General features: G+C 39.0%; 1 protein-coding gene across 6 annotated transcripts in view; it reads left to right on the top strand.

The window, feature by feature from the left end:
* The window catches only part of RTEL1 (regulator of telomere elongation helicase 1), a 46,611-nt gene that overhangs the window by 7,533 nt on the left and 23,069 nt on the right, over window positions 1–16,009 (top strand). For all 6 annotated transcript variants that reach the window (XM_033075325.1, XM_033075321.1, XM_033075322.1 and 3 more), the window contains 13 exons: window positions 265–418; window positions 752–790; window positions 1,421–1,499; window positions 2,149–2,246; window positions 3,268–3,323; window positions 5,944–6,021; window positions 6,773–6,854; window positions 10,822–10,954; window positions 11,283–11,396; window positions 12,730–12,770; window positions 13,537–13,622; window positions 14,438–14,515; window positions 15,204–15,281. In XM_033075325.1, coding sequence (XP_032931216.1) covers window positions 265–418; window positions 752–790; window positions 1,421–1,499; window positions 2,149–2,246; window positions 3,268–3,323; window positions 5,944–6,021; window positions 6,773–6,854; window positions 10,822–10,954; window positions 11,283–11,396; window positions 12,730–12,770; window positions 13,537–13,622; window positions 14,438–14,515; window positions 15,204–15,281 — 1,116 coding nt within the window. The remainder of the gene's footprint in view (window positions 1–264; window positions 419–751; window positions 791–1,420; window positions 1,500–2,148; window positions 2,247–3,267; window positions 3,324–5,943; window positions 6,022–6,772; window positions 6,855–10,821; window positions 10,955–11,282; window positions 11,397–12,729; window positions 12,771–13,536; window positions 13,623–14,437; window positions 14,516–15,203; window positions 15,282–16,009) is intronic.

Below are 16,009 nucleotides of genomic sequence, written 5' to 3'. Positions count from 1 at the left end.
ATTTCGTGTTTGAACATCAGAATTGCCGTCTGTACTCTCTAGAATGTTGGTAATGTGGAAGAGGCAAAATTTGGTCTTCATTTCAGAAAGAATGATGCTTACTAATAGTCAAAGTCTTCAGATGTTTATAAAATATCCTCTGGCCTGAGCTGGAGATCAAAAATGAAATCAAACCTCATCATCTACACTTCTTCATGTCTGAAGCTGCCTGAACAAACAGCACACAGAGTGGTCAGAATAATTCTTTTATTCCTTATGTTTTAGGAGAAGTTGTGTGAAGAGTCCTCTTCTTTTGATTTGACTCCCTATGATTTGGCTTCAGCAGTGGATGCAATAAATGTTGTCCTGGAGGAGCAAGCCAAAGTGGTTCAACAGAATGAAATCAATGCTGAATTCAACATGGAGTTGGCCAGTTCAGGTGTGTTGACAGTGGCACATCATTGTTTCTCTGGGATTATGAAGTGCCACTACCAAGAACTGGAAAATAACTTTTAGGGAAAGTTTCTGGGAAATTTATGCTCTCATTAGTAAATAAATTGTTGTTAATTAGTAGTTGTTGCCAGACACTGGAAGATTTGATCAAACCAATGTGACATGAGGGGTTATGAAAGAGAACTGTGAGGGGAACACAAAAAATACCTTTCCATGCACACACTTCTAACCTTCATAGCCATAATTTCTGTAAAGGCACAAAGAAACTGGGAATGAAATAGGTGTGAAACAACCTGAAATCTTCACTTTTTTTCAATAGGACTGAACATGGAACTGGAAGATATAGCAAAGATCAAGAGTAAGTTTACTTTTTGTGTTGTTAAGAATTGTTGTTGAAACAGTTTCAAAAGGTCAACAATTATAAATCAAACTCGTGTAGCTTTGCCATATACATCACTTAAAACTGAGACATTCACAGAGGCTTAAGTTGTTTGGCTTTTCCCAAGAACTTTTTGGAATGTTGAGTTGGTTTTTTCCCAAGAAGAGAGATTTGACAGATTAATGTGTCTTTTCCTTCTTTGTTAGAAGTTCCCACATTTTCTAATCTTGTCACTGTGCAGGAATTGCATCAGTTGCATGATTCTGCTGTTACAACCCGAAGTTCACAGCAAGAGTTTGAGACATCTCATATATACAAACACTTCCAAGAACAACTTTCCTTGTCTGTAAAGAGGAGTTTAACAGTTAGCTGCTGATTTAAGCTTCATGTAGGAGTTGCGGTCATGGAAGTTCTTGGAGATGAATCTGAATATTTAAAGTTGATATCCAGGAAATTGGTTTTGATCATTTGGGTTTGTTTACAGAGTTGAGAGAACAACTGGGCTAGTCTCTTTTGTAACAGCCTTTGTATTAAAGTACATTTGACAAAGTGACTTAGGTGTGTCCCAGACATGACTTTCTAATGTTTTTCCTCTTAATTTTCCTAAAGAAATTCTTCTTCAGCTTGAAAGCGCTATTGATGCAGTGGAGCTGCCAGCAAATGGTAGTGGAGTTACCAAAGAGGGAAGGTAAATATCTTCTCATTAATGTGTTTAAATGTTGAAAAGTACAGCAAATTGGAGCTGGGTCAGCTGTTGGGGTTATAGCTCTATTCTGGTTTCTGGGAATAGTATTTATTCAAGCTTTTGGTTTTCCTTAAATCCCCTATCTGTAGTAATCATTATTTTTGGAGGAACTCCCTTTTTTGTTGTTTCAAGAGTGGAAAATCCTCTGCTTGGGTTTCCTGAGCTGGAAGAAGCTCTTCACTGCTTCTTTGAATTTTGTGTCATGATTTAAGCAGAGGTACCCATGCTGCAGTGATGTGTTGAAGGTACCTCTGAGCTCTGGAAGCCTGTTTCTAAACTGGTACCTGTTGTACATGGTAAAAAAAAATCATGGAAATTGCATGCCAACTGCTTCTAAATTAGTAATGGATTGTATGTTGGAGAGGAATGATGGAAAAAGAGAATGAAGTGATCTGTATGCTTTCTGCCATGGCAGTATTGTGCACTGTCTTTATAAGCAAGTACATACTTTTATTGTGAATTCTTCATTCTCATGCACACAAACATGTTTTGCTACTCGATGCTGAAGTTGTTCTAAACGAGTAGCGTTATTTGTGCTGGTTCGATTCTTTTCAGTGTTTACCCATTTCTGCTTTTTCTTTCTAAATTGCAGCTACATCTTTGATCTGTTTGCAGAGGCCCAAATAACACTGCAGACCAAATCCTCCCTCTTGGAGTCCCTGGAGCAGATTTTACAATTTCTCACAGGCCGTAAGTGCAGGAGCTTTTTAGCTGTTTTAGTCAAACTTTCCTCTTTAGTGTGAGTAACTGGAAATTTGTGTTGTTAGGGGAGACAATCAAATGATAAAGCTTCTATAAGCTAAAATCTGACCTTAAGGACCTGTGTTTTATTAAGATTTGCAGGGTCCTCTGCTGGGAAACATTTTATGTCTGTTGATGTAACTGAACTAATGCTGAGAGCCACCTTGTGTCAAAACATGAGTATCCATGTATGGGTCCATCCATCCACAGTGAGGATTGTTACACAGACACTATTTTCCTCCAAAACCACTTGGATTGTGGTGTGAAACTTGCTGACATTTTGCTGATGGTACTTCTAATTTCTTGAGTTCTTCCTGTTTCCTGGAGTTTAAAAGCAGGAATGTAGAGAATCATATAATATGGGTTTGTTTTTTTTCCCCTTGATTTAATAAGCTTCTGTTCTAATGTCTGTCAGCATCTTGTTCTTAAATTGCTTTTCTGCATGTGTTAAGAAAATTATTTAGCTCTTACCAGCAGACTCTTCAGAAAACCATTGAAGGGAATAGAACACAGACTGTCAGTTCTGCAAGGGTATCCTTGGATGACACATCCACCCTTCCTTTTTTCTTTGCCCAGTTCCTTTCTCCTTTTGCATTCTGGCCTGACAGGTGCATCTGTTGATCATTTCTGCTGCAAAATTCTCACCATTGATGTATTTTATATGTTCTTTTAACTGTTCCTCTGATTGCTGCTTTGATTAGCTCCTTTCCCATTTTTAATGCACAGGAGCTTTAAGAATGTAAGTATGTAATTTTCTGGGGTGGCAGCTTCCCAATGTGCCAGACATGGAATGGCAGTTTTATATTTCTCTTTGCATCTTGAATAGTGATGAAAAACATGAAATAAATTATTTTTTCCAGAGAATATTTTCAAGTTGTATTCAGAGTGCTGAGCTGTTCAGATAAGGTGTGGCTAATACAAGAGGATGTGTATTTGTGTTTTAAGAGTAATCTTGTGTTGCTGTCTCCAGGTACTGGAATATTTATCAATACATCTGGATTACATAAGGTCTCAGATATTATCCAGGTAAATATTTAATGCTGCTTCTATAAATGTCTGAAGGATAGAAAAGTTGTTATAAAAGATGTGGAAAGATATTGGATCAGTTTTATTCATGTTGGGATGTACACTTGTGCAATGGTGCATGTTTGTAATTTTTGAGGAGAAAGCTTCTGCCTGATGGGATGGATTAATCTGATTTTGTACCCAGATTGTTCTTTTGTAGTTCTGGTCTCCCTTTTTGGAGAAGCTGGAATTAATTTTTGGCTGGGCATAGCATCCACCAGGTGGAGCTGGGTCACTGAACTTGTTTGCAGCAGCCTTTGGGAATATGAGATCATCTCTTGAAATGAGAGAGGCTAAGGGAAAAAGCAAACAGAACATAATTTAACAACATTTTTTCGTTCATCTCTTGAAATAACAAGAGAGGCTAAGGGAAAAAGCAAACAGAACATAATTTAACAATTTTTTTCGTTTAGTTATTAACTTATGAGATGTCTAAACAAGAATATTTTCAGTTTCATAGGAACTGAATGTGAGTATACACATAGTGCTGGCAGTCATCTATCTCCCTGTTGGGCACTTCTAAAACTTTGATTATGAAAATCCCAAGCCCCATAAAATTCAGAGGTGCAGTGGTCTGTCCAATATATGTGTGCAAAAAGGCACCACAGAGTAACACCCTGCTTAAAACTGAAAATGAAAAATATGTTCAAACCTTGCAGACCTGTGGGATAAAGACAAGTTACCTGGGTGTGTTTTGAATGGTGCTGGCAGGTTTGCAACACTGAACTCTGCATGTATGGGTGTTTGTGAGGGTGCATTCACAGTGGCATACACAGGATTTCATTTTTCTAGCAGTGGTTAAACAAAACCTTCATGTGTGTTCCAGTACAGTAGTAATGATTGTGTACACTGGTAGCAAATGGGGAGATGTTGCTGTTCTGAGGGAAGGTCAGGTGAGCCTAATTTAAATTAGTTTCTCAAGGTTTCAAAGCTGAGAGATAAGAAAATTCAGAAGTAGAAACCACGTCCTCTGATCCCAGAGGACTGTTGTCCAAGATTGGGAATAATTGTCTGTGTGTGCTCTTTTGGGCTGTGGATAGATAAAAGGAGATTTGAATTTGGAGGAGAAAGCTCAGATCCTTTTTCTGCTGCTGAGAACATGCACATGGACAGTGACTGCAAAGGATGTGCCAGGGGACAGTCTGCAGTCTAGAGATGGGTGGGACTGGGACAGAGTTTTTGTTGTTTAAACAGCATTTGCTTCTTGCAGAGCCTTGTCTTTGAGTCTTAATTCATCACCAGCTTGTTTTAATTAATAGTAAATTTTTTTCCCTTTTCAAAGAACATTTAGCAAAATCTCTTTTGTACACCATATCTTTGGCTATTTTTCAGAAGTAAATATTTCCAGGAATTGTGCTTTTTTTTTGTTGCTGGGGAACATCTTGTAACTAACTGATACTCTTGTGAGCTTGGGTAATTCCTATCAATGTCTGGACAGATTTTGTTTAGAAAAATTAACAGAGTTGTAAATATTTGAGAACTACAGCTGTCTTCATTGAAGTTTCACTGGGATGCCTTATGTTTGAAAGAGCATCATCTGTAGAGATCATGTACAGGAAAGGGGAGGAACAGCTTTTAATTTAATACATGCATAATTAAATATGATTACAACATGATTGCTTTTATAAGTGTTATTGGCAGAATGACCACAGATGAAATTTTAAACTGAAGGAACTCAAAAAGTTCTTTTATGCTTGGTTGTGACTGATTTCATAAGAATGTTTGTTTATCCACAGCCAGAGTAATGAACAGTGTGAATAATAATATTGTCATTTGTGTAGATTGAGTATATTTAGATACTGACTTGGATTTTTTTGGAACAATGACAGCACCACATGGGTAGCAGGAGTCGCCCAGAAGAGCATTATTTATTCAAGGTTCTCTTCTTATTTGCTATCACAACAGTGACTTTTGTGGAAACACTTCTCAGTGCAAAGACACATTAGGGACTTTACTGGAAGCAAAAATCAAAAGGATATATGTGTGTGTATGTATCAAAAATAACATGGCCAGCAGGACCAGGGAGGTGATTGTCCCTCTGTGCTGGGAAATGATGAGACCTCATCTTGAGTCCTGTGCCCAGTTCTGACCCCCTCACTTCAAGAAGGACATGGAGGTGCTGGAGCATGTCCAGAGAAGGGCAGTGGAGCTGGGAAATGGACTGGAGCACCAGGAGCCTCTGAGGGAGCTGGGGGCACTCAGCCTGGAGAAAAGGAGGCTCAGGGGGAATTTTCTCACCCTCACAACTCCCTAACAGGAGGGTACAGCCAGGTGGGGTCAGGCTCTGCTCCCAGGGAACAAGGACAGGACAAGAAGAAATGGCCTCAAACTGTGCCATGGGAGGTTCAGGTTGAATGTCAAGAAGAATTTCTTCCTGGAAAAGGTTGACAGGCATTGGCAGGGGCTACCCAAGGAGGTGGTGGAGTTCCCATCCCTGGAGATGTCTGAGGAATGCCTGTACATGGCACTCAGGGCTCTGGGCTGGGGACAAGGTGGAGATCAGTCACAGGTTGGACTCAATGATCTTGGAGGTCATTTCCAACCTAGTAATTGTGTGATTCTGTGTCCCTCCATTTTTCAGACAGTGTTCAGCATTGATCCCCCAGAAGGAGTCACAACAGGGTTCCTGCCACGTCAGGCAATATCTAAATATTACAAGGTATGGGAGACTTTGTGTGCTGTGTTTTTCCTCACAGCATTTAATGTCTATGCTTCATGTATCTGAGACTTGGAAGGACGTGGATAGTCTAGCAAATGGTGTTGATTACAGGGAATAAAAAAGACACAACAAAAGAACCCAAAAAACAAAGGAACTGTATTTAATTTAGATTCTGAAGAGAAACGCAATTTTTAAAGGAACTTATAAATTAAATCATGAAAGTGCAGGAAATGTGAATTTCTGAAAATTTTTATATTGGATATTAAGCAAGAATTAATGTGTTCTTCCAATAATGTGTTTTTAGTTTAGCCCAGTGCTTACCCACTAAAACTCCTCTCTGAAATTCTTTTAATTTGTCTAAAGTTTGGAATTTATGGGATGTGTTGTTCCGATGAATTTTAGGAGCAGATCTGTTTTCTACATGTCACGTTAAGACTTGGTAATGTTTCTGTGGCCAAATGACGCAAATCTTTCCACCACAGTAGTGTTCTACATTTAATCTGTGTGGTTTTTGGTGGTGGAAATACCCAAATAACTGGGCTCTTGGTCTCTGCTCAGGTCAGCCCATGAAAAGCTGCTTCCATCATCTGACTCAAAAATGACTGGTTGGATGGTGATGCACTATTCCGCTCCTTAGTTATGAAAGTCACACTAATTTCATTAACCACTCTTAATGTGGGCCAGGTTGTTTTGAGGGATAAAGTTCAAGTTTCTGCAGCTGTTGCTGGAAATGTTTGTTACTTTCATTCAGGTACATATTCATGTGGATAATGGTAATCAGAAAAAGAAACAAAGGACAGATCTCTGGAATTCGTCATCTTCCAAAAAACAAGGTACGGGACTTGGGGAGGTTCATGCAAAAGCTGGATTGAAAACTCCTCAACTGCTCCTTTCTGATTCAAGTAGAAGAAAACAAGTGCAGCTCCGCTGTGTGTACAATGGATTGGTGCCTTGGTTTTAAAGACACGTGTCTGCTAAGGAAGGCAGGAGCCTCTCTCAAAATGGAAAATGTAAACTGCCTCCCTTCAAATTATTGTAATTTTGAATTTAAGGAACTCTCAGGCAAAGAGAGGGGAATAGGAATAACAGTTCTTTACTAGAACAATTAAAATAAAAATACAGTAATAAAAAAGAACAGAACACTGACAGAGTCAGAATGCAACCTGACAACCCATCAGTCAGCCACCCATTAAAGGTGGCTGCAGTTATTCTGCAGTGACAGATGTGGTTCTGTTGAAGCAGTGCTCCTGTTGAAGGGTGCAGTTTTCTTCTGAAGGTCCAGTGGTGATGAAGATGAGCCCAGGTCTTCCTCTTTTCCACCCAGTGGAAAAAGGCTGCTCTGATTTTCCAAATCTCAGGTTATATCCAGGTAGGAATGCTTGGCTATTCCCACTGGGTGGGGCATCTGCCAATGGGATGATGGAATTTTATCAGTCAGGCAGTGGGACTCAATGGCCCATTAAGAGAAGATACCTCCCTGGAGAAAGGATGGGTTAGTGGAAGAGAGAAAGAAAACTGCCCCACTTGGTTTTAACAGCTGGCTCATTAGCAGGGGATATCCCCCCAGAGTTATGGGGGATGGAAGAGGTGAGGAACACCTGGTTTCAACAGATGGTGATGGAATACATAACTGTGGTTTCATCCTGCATTGCAACCTAAGACAATTGGGGAAAAGCTTTTCACTTTTATGGTTATTTTTGAAGGGGAGGTGACACTTCCCATCTCAATATAAAAATTTCTTTTACCATTGGTGTTTTGTGCACTGCTGAAGTTCTTTTAGGGTAATGATTCTGGTGGAAGATGATCATCTCCATTATGAAATTGTTGTTTGTATTGGTATAGAGAAAATGTTCAGAGCAGCCAGGAATGGGGAACTCTCCTCCAACCCTCAGGTTCATGACATGTTCTGTTCTTCTTATACCAGCTGGATTTCTCTGTATGACTGTGTTGAGTTAAACACAGAATTGATGTTGAATAAGGCTGTAACTGCCTTTGCAAGAAGGGGATTCAGGTGCAGTTATGATGGCAAAAATGTTTGTCAAAGGTGGTATAAGGGTAAATTCCATGAAAGTTCTCGTTGTCTATTGAAATGATTCACACTGTGGAGGTGTTACAGTTTGTACCAGCTCATTTGGAGCTCGGTAGGGGAGTTCATGTCATGTGCAAGAGGTCGGGTCCAGATCATGTGAGTTCTTAGGCAGAAAATGCCATGCTGTGGGGCATGTTTACCTTTTCTGGGATGACCTGCTTTGCAAAACTTCCTGCTTTGAGCAACTTCTGAATTCTTCAGCATGTGTTGCCAGTTCTTGATAGTTTCAGCTTCAGCTATACTTTCCAGTTCAGCTGGGGTTTCGCCCTCTCCTTGTCTCTCTCCTCCCTCCTGTTTTGTTCCTTATGCTCTGCATAACCCAGAATCTGGAATTCACTCAATATGTCTCTTCTTCAAAACCATATATTTAGAAGAAAAGAGATTTGGCTTCTTTTTCAAAGACTTATCCTAATGCTGCTATAAAGCAACACTAAATTTGGCTTTGTTGGACTGCAGCATTAATTCTTTCTGATTTTTTAAATTTATTTTTTTAATAATTAGGTTAAAAACAAAAAATTTTCAATTACAGGAGACAGAGGTAAATCCCTTTACTTAAGCCTTCTTAACAGATCACACTTCAGGGATTTTTGTAAATACTTTGCCTCATAACTATCTACTTAATTACTTGGTAAAGTGCTCATGAGTATGTATCTGTTTCATGGAAGCTCTCCTTTTAAGAACAAAAGTAACATGTTTCAAATAATAAATTTCCAAGAATTTGCTGGGTTTGCACATAGTATCCCCTTAAATGTTTCCACGAAGTTAGTGCTGTTTGGTAATCTACAAATGTTGTTTTCCTGAGATATTGCTCAATTTGAATTTTAAGATACAGGAATAATTCTGAGTAGATTTGGTTAAAGGTGGGTGCAGGAAGAGGCTAATACAAACACTTTTAGGTTAATTGCACAACTTGGAGGATTTATACACAGAAATACAAAGCAGTGAGGGAATTCTGTGATTCAGTAGATGGATTTTGATATATTTGTTTTTCAAATAAAAAGAGTATTTGCAAGTACCTGTGTAACACACCTGAGTATGCTGAGACTTGTGCTTTATGTAAGCCTAGCAGAGGCCAGACATGATAGACTGAGTCACTGGTTTCCTGTTGTGATACAGCAAATGGTACAGAAATAATTCAAGTATTTAAGAACAGCTGTTTTCCAGGGACTTTGTGGAAATTATCCACTCAAACATCATTCTCTACAAATTGGTGTTGAGAAGGGGCATAGCTTGGGACAGCTGATGGGATTCCTGCCTGAGTCATCTGGCAATAGATGCTGTTTATGTCAACAATATTGTGGTGTTGCTGTTTAGCATTTAGTTAAAATGCTCCTATTCACGGTTTGCTCTAAATCATCATGTTATAAACTATCAGCAAGCCATTTCTTCTTGATTAGCTGTCCTTTGTATCAGGAATGGAATGGAAAAAGCTGCTGCAGAGATCAGCTTTGTTTAGTGCCCAGCAATTCCTGCTGGTGAATGGGACCTTGAAAATGGATTTATTATTGTTAAACTTAAAGACATAATTACAGCACATCAGGCTAAAAATGTGCAGCAGCCCCAGCTTGTCCAGGAGCTGGGAACTGCTGCCTGGCAGTTGTCATGCTGGGTTACAGAAATGTGTTTCCAGCTGAGCACTGAAGGAGCAGATATGAGGGGTTGGTGTCCTTTTCCTGGCCATCCCTTATCAGCCCAGTTTGATTCTGTTCTGGAATTTGTTGTGTTCCTGGCTGAGTGACTTTGTTCTTGTCTGTAGATACTCACTGGCCTGTCCATACACAGATCCAAACTAATTTACACCACTTATTAGTGTGAGTTAGAAAGATACAGAATTTGCTGAATTTTAGAATTTGGGCATTGTCTGGATGTGTTTGTCCAAGTGAGATAGAAGAGTAAAACTTTAGTTTTAGTTAGAATAAGCGTTCACTTGTCATTCAAAGCAGTAAGTGACTCACTGGGCAAATATTAATGGGGATTTCCTGAAACAGTCAGTTTTTTCTTTCAGAAATTAAGGCTTTGATTGAGGTGTGTAAATTTAAAAGAAATGCAGATGATACTTGGATGAGAGGTATTTATTTTTATGACTAAAACTAAGCACGCAAAGCAGAATCAGAAAGAGAAACAAAAGCTGATGTTTTATTTGGCTGCTCTTGTTCTTGACATGGGTGTTGTTTTCCTTCCTTTGTGACTGTCTCTGAGAAGCTGATGCAGTTTTCAGCAAGCTTGAGCTGAGCAATGGAAAAAAATTTATTGTTCTTAATATTCTCTCTGTTGATAACTTACATATTTTGAGTCACACACTAAAATATATATCTGTGTATGTATATACACGTCACCACATCCCACAAAAGATTTGAGCAGAAATTGAAATATTTGAGAATTAACTATGAGGAAAGTGGGAAGTTTAGGTGAAAGATCTATAGCCTATATAGATATATAAGAAATTCCTCATAGAGAGGGGATTATTTTTTCAAGCAAGTACACTGTTGGACATACTTTCTTATTAGACCATGAGGAACCAGTGATGTTTTAATTAAAAGTTACTAAATCTGGGAAGAACCAAAGCAGGATATATCATACATCTGGAATTTTAACATTGAATGCTGTGTGGTTTACTCTCAGAAGTTCAGGTGCAATGTGCCATATGCTGGTCATAGTTTAGTTTTTCCAATTTGACTGATTTCTTAGTGTTGTCTCTTTATTTGATGCAGGGAAGACTTTAAGCTATTGGTGTTTCAGCCCTGGGTACAGCATGCATGAGCTCGTTCGACAGGGAGTCAGGACAATCATCCTCACCAGTGGGACACTCTCCCCCCTCTCATCATTTACCATGGAAATGCAGATGTGAGTACCTGGGTGTGGGAACACTGCCATTCCTGAAAAATGCACATTCTGCTCTCATGGATTTAGGTTTTATCTCAGCATTTTAAAGTGTTCTGTTTGCTCAGAGAAGCTGTGGCTGCTCCATCCCTGGAAGTGCTCAAGGCCAAGCTGGATGGGGTTTGGAGCAGCCTGGGGCAGTGGAAGCTTTCCCTGCCCATGGCAGAAGGGTGGAATGAGATGAGCTTTAAGGTTCCTTCTAACCAAACCATTCTATGAGTCTATGCTTCTGGAACTGGTAGGGAATCATAGATTGGGTATGATTGGGATCTTCCTCTTTTTTTCTCTCCAGCCCTTTTCCTGTTTGCCTGGAGAATCCTCATGTAATTGATAAACACCAGCTCTGGGTAGGGATCATTCCAAAGGGGCCTGATGGAGCTGTGCTTACTTCCACCTATGAAAGAAGGTAATGAACTTCTATGAAATCCTGCTTTGAAGTTTTGGGTTCCAGTAGTTTGAGTTCTGTTAACGGGAGTATGCTAGCTAAGTAAAGGATCTCTACGGTTTTCTTGGATGAATAACAACACCCTTTAACCACTCCTACTGAAAATTTAGCACTGGAGGTCTGGAAGGGATTAGGTACCAAGGCACTGATAGTCCTTGATGGCCTTGACCAGCCTGCACCCACAGCCATCCCCCAGGAGCTGCACTAAACCCCATCCAATTTTTTTTTTTTTTTTTTTTTTTTTGCTGAAGGCTTAATTGATATGAAACATGACCAGCTTTTGCAATAACTATTTTTATATTTAAAGCTTGTCACCATGCCCAGCTTCACTTTCACCTCTGGGTTGCCTGCTTAAGGAAAACATGTCCAAATGTTTGTCAAGCTTTTCTTCATCATTTTTCTTGCTCATCTGGTCTTTGTCTATCTGTTGTTTGGAGTTGGCAGTGCTTTTGCTGCCAACAAAGGCCAAATATTCCATAGAACTGGGAAGGGACTCAGCAATTGTAATGGATTTATACAGCAAAGTTGTAATCTGGAAAACCCTCTGACTGGATTTCTTATTTTCAGAAGTTTTAATGTGCCATTTCAGTGTATTTCTGTTGAAGATACTATCTTTTAAAGAAGGAGGGTTGGGGATTCCACCCCTCCAAGGCTTTAGAACATGGGGATTTCTTTGTTTCAACAACATCTATGTGTTGATACTGGTATTGTGGGTATTATAAAGGTATATGTGTTAGGTTTTTTCCCTGCATATATAAATTTTCTGAGAAAACAGTGCACAAAACTACAGGGCACTAAAAAAAAAAGAATATAAAGGCATGAGAGAGAGCAGGGGAATTTTCAGTCAGGTGTGGAAGAACATAAATATGGCTCATTGGAGAGCAAACTTCTTCAGGCAAAGAAAGTGATTTATTAAATAATAACCATAGTAACAGAACTCACCCTTTTTACCCTGAAGCAGCACCACACCTAATTCATCAGGCTTGGCAGACTTTTCTGGCAGAACTCTCACATGTGTGTTGTTATTCACATGTTTGCCCATTTCTACCTGTCCGTTTTGAAGTATTGGAGTTTAGATCATCTTCAGAGCTGTTAATAAGAATATCTCATAGTATCAGTAGAACATAGTCAAGGTATTATTAATTCCTGCCCTTGGTGTTGGTGCTTGCCACAGGAGAGAGAGCAAATGGGAGTCTGGAAATGCTATTTTAGGTAAGTACCAAAGGAAGTCAATGTGGATGAAAAGCATATAAAAGGAAATGCAATTATGTTATTTGATTTTTCTTCTTTGCAGGTTTTCAGAGGATTATTTATCTTCTCTGGGAAAAACAATTGGTAAGTAAAGTGTGTGGATTTCAGAAATGCATTTATGCCCAGGATTTTTGGAAATCTAGAAAGGGCAATGCTAAAGAAGTTGCAGTAAGAGAAAGGTGAAGGATTACAGTGCATATCTCACTGCTGTCCAGTTTTCTGTGTTTCTGCTTGCTCAAGGCAGCTGACTGCTGTAATAGCACACAAAATCGACTCCCTGGTTTCATATTTCCAAGTCTGGACTTAATTTTTTTGGGGAGTTTGTGTTTTCAGGAGTTTGTGTTTGGGTTATAAATGTGGTTCCTAAGCACAGTCAGAAAGTGGCTCAAACTAGGAAATGAATAGCAGCCAAAGATGAGCAGAGCAATTGAGGATCACAGGAAATCAGTGCAATTTTTTGTTATATTTTAAACTGTGTCGAGCCTGCCTGAAATCAGCAATTATTGATTTGGTAATATTTTATATGTATAACAGAATTACAAAGTCATAACACAAAGACAGAATAAAAGAAGAGCATTTGTGTAGCTTGGCTAATGTGATTGAAAAGAATCTGTTAAATCTAGAAATGCTTGAAGCAGAAACAAAAGCCAGTTTGGCTTCTGTGTTAAAGCTTTCGCCTCGACAAGATTATCAAATGATTTTAAGAAATGAAGCAACTTCTAATACACAACCATTCACATCAACAAAGTAGAAAAACTTCAAAGTAGCTGTTGTTTTTCTTCTGCAGTCCATGTTCTCCATCCCAGGATGAAAATGCCCTCAGCTCTGTGCTTGTCTTATCTCTCTGCAGGTAACCTGGTGCGAGTTGTGCCACATGGGCTGTTGGTGTTCTTCCCATCATATCCTGTCATGGATAAGAGCCTGGAATATTGGAGAGTATGTTCATCCCTCTGCCTTTATTAGGTGGCTTGATTACATGGATCAGACAACTTGTAGTTACTCCATTCAACCTTCTGTTGAATGTTAATTAGAAACCTTCTAGTGGAAGATGACGTTGCTCAGGGCAGGGGGTTGGAACTAGATGATTATTAAGGTCCCTTCAAATCCAAAACATTCTGGGATTCTATGAAAAATTCTTGGTTATTAAGTAAATTATAAAATCTGGTATGCAAAATCTCAGGTAAGGCTTCTTCTGTTTTGATCACAATATACTGAAGTACAGTGCTGTAGAAAAACCCAAAAGAATGTTAATGTATTATTCCATCTCATGTCACATTTTATTTAGTTCACCAGACCTTTCTTTATTAAACCTCTGAATTAGAATTGGTCTCTGTTTCAACACTTGGGGGAAAAAATCCCAATATGAGCATTTCTCCTTTATTTTTAATTTGTGACCATTGCAGTTATAACTTCTGGCACTTCTGTACTCTAGAGTTAAATGTCCCTGGTGAGATTTGCTAGAACAGATCTGGTTTAAATGCTCCTTGAAAAGGCAGAGGCAGAGGTTTCATGCTGTGGAGTGGGACTGGGAGGTGAGTGCTGGAGCTCTCCCATCATGTCTGAGCTGCACCAGATGCAAGGAATTCCTGTTAGTGCTCTTAGGGGGTCGCATGTTTCTGCTTCCATCTCTTGCTGTGTTTGGCAAGAGAGGAACAGGCTGTGCTGGGGAAGTGTGGTGACCATTTGAGTGTTCTGTTCTTGTGATGTGAGCTCACTTGGCGTTTCTGACCTGCTCCTTCTCTTTCTAACAGGAGCACGATTTTGCCAAAAGAATAGAAGAGGTGAAGCCGATGTTTGTGGAACCCAGGAACAAAGGAAGCTTTTCAGAGGTTGGTTATTTGCATTACGTAACTCTCTCATTTTCAGAAACTGCTTCTATCATTAATGATCTTCTCTAAGGTGTGTTTGGGTGTGAAACATCTGAGTTTTTGGCCTAGGATGAAAGTAAAACTCTGAGTGCTCCTTTGAAGTGTAGTTTTCCTGTGCATCCTTCCTTTCCTCTCCTGTCTGGCCATGCAGGCTTCAGTCTTCATTTAAATCTGGTGATGTAACAGCAGCTAACATAGACAAGTGCTGAGTAATCACTTGGTGGAAAGCTGTCCCTTCAGTAGTCAGCATTTGTGACTTTTCCTCCCAGCTTATCCTGCTTTGGATATTAAAGAATTGTGCAGTGTCATCCTGTTTATTTATAGCCATTTTATTTGCTTCTCAGAATAATTAATATCTGAGATTTGTTTTCCTGTTTGTCTAGTTTACTTAATGACCTGCAGGAACACAGGATGATCCATCTTCTCCTCAAAAATATCTGAATTTTTTTATGCTTACCCAGATGTGTTCTAGATTTCAGAATGATATAAAGATTTTGCTGAGAAAAGGACTTCTCATGTTTGCAATTAGTAAAAAGTAAAGATAATTATACTAAAGCAAATTAATCACAGTTTAGATCTTAGTGTACAAGTCAAATTTAATTAGTACAGGATAATACCATTCTTCCTCTTAAACTTGTTTATATTTCAGGTTATTGATGCCTACTATGATAAAGTCACCTGTCCTAAGTCCAATGGAGCTGCATTTCTGGCAGTGTGTCGGGGCAAGGTAATGCAATGAGAATTTGTTTCATCTGAGATCAGATTATCCAGTTGATAGAAAAAAACCCTTCATTTTGGATTTCAGTAAATTTCTGTTGACTGTAATTATATGTGGGAAAGAAACAAGTGCTTTGAAGCTTTTTCAAAATTAGGTAACATTTCTGTATGATTCACTCCTGTTTTTATTAAAGGGACAACACATTTTGATTTCTCTGAAGGGGATGAGCATCACACCTGCATTTCATGTTGGCTGCTCACTGAAAACATAACCCATTAGATGAGAACAACTGTTCTGGAGAACTGTAATGAAACAAGTTAAAACAACACTGCTGCAAACCAAACATAATGCTTAGCTTTAAAACACTTGCTTTATTCATGTTCTCTGGACACCTTTGATGGCTTTTCCTTTGCATCTTCCAGTGCTGGTAAATAGACCTATGTTTGTCAGTGGAAATATTTGTGAAATTACTATTAGAAATGCTGTTTACTGTATACCAGGAGAAGATCCAATTCTTTTGAAACTTTGGTCCCAGTCTCCAAAGAGGCTGTTAGAAGGAAGAAAAGACATGGCTCTCTCAAGTCTCCTTGCTGAGATTTGGAAAACTGATTCAGCTGAAAAACAGAATGGCACTTTTTTTTTCCCTTAATTTTTTTCAGTCTGTTCAACTTTATTCATTTCACAAAGTGATTTGCCAGTATTATGAGTGTGTACAGGGGACATGAGTGACAAATACT

This window comes from Catharus ustulatus, chromosome 17 (assembly GCF_009819885.2).
Source record: "Catharus ustulatus isolate bCatUst1 chromosome 17, bCatUst1.pri.v2, whole genome shotgun sequence".
NCBI lineage: Eukaryota > Metazoa > Chordata > Aves > Passeriformes > Turdidae > Catharus > Catharus ustulatus.
The sequence above is the reverse complement of the archived record's forward strand: the minus strand, read 5'-3'. Positions and strand labels throughout refer to the sequence as shown.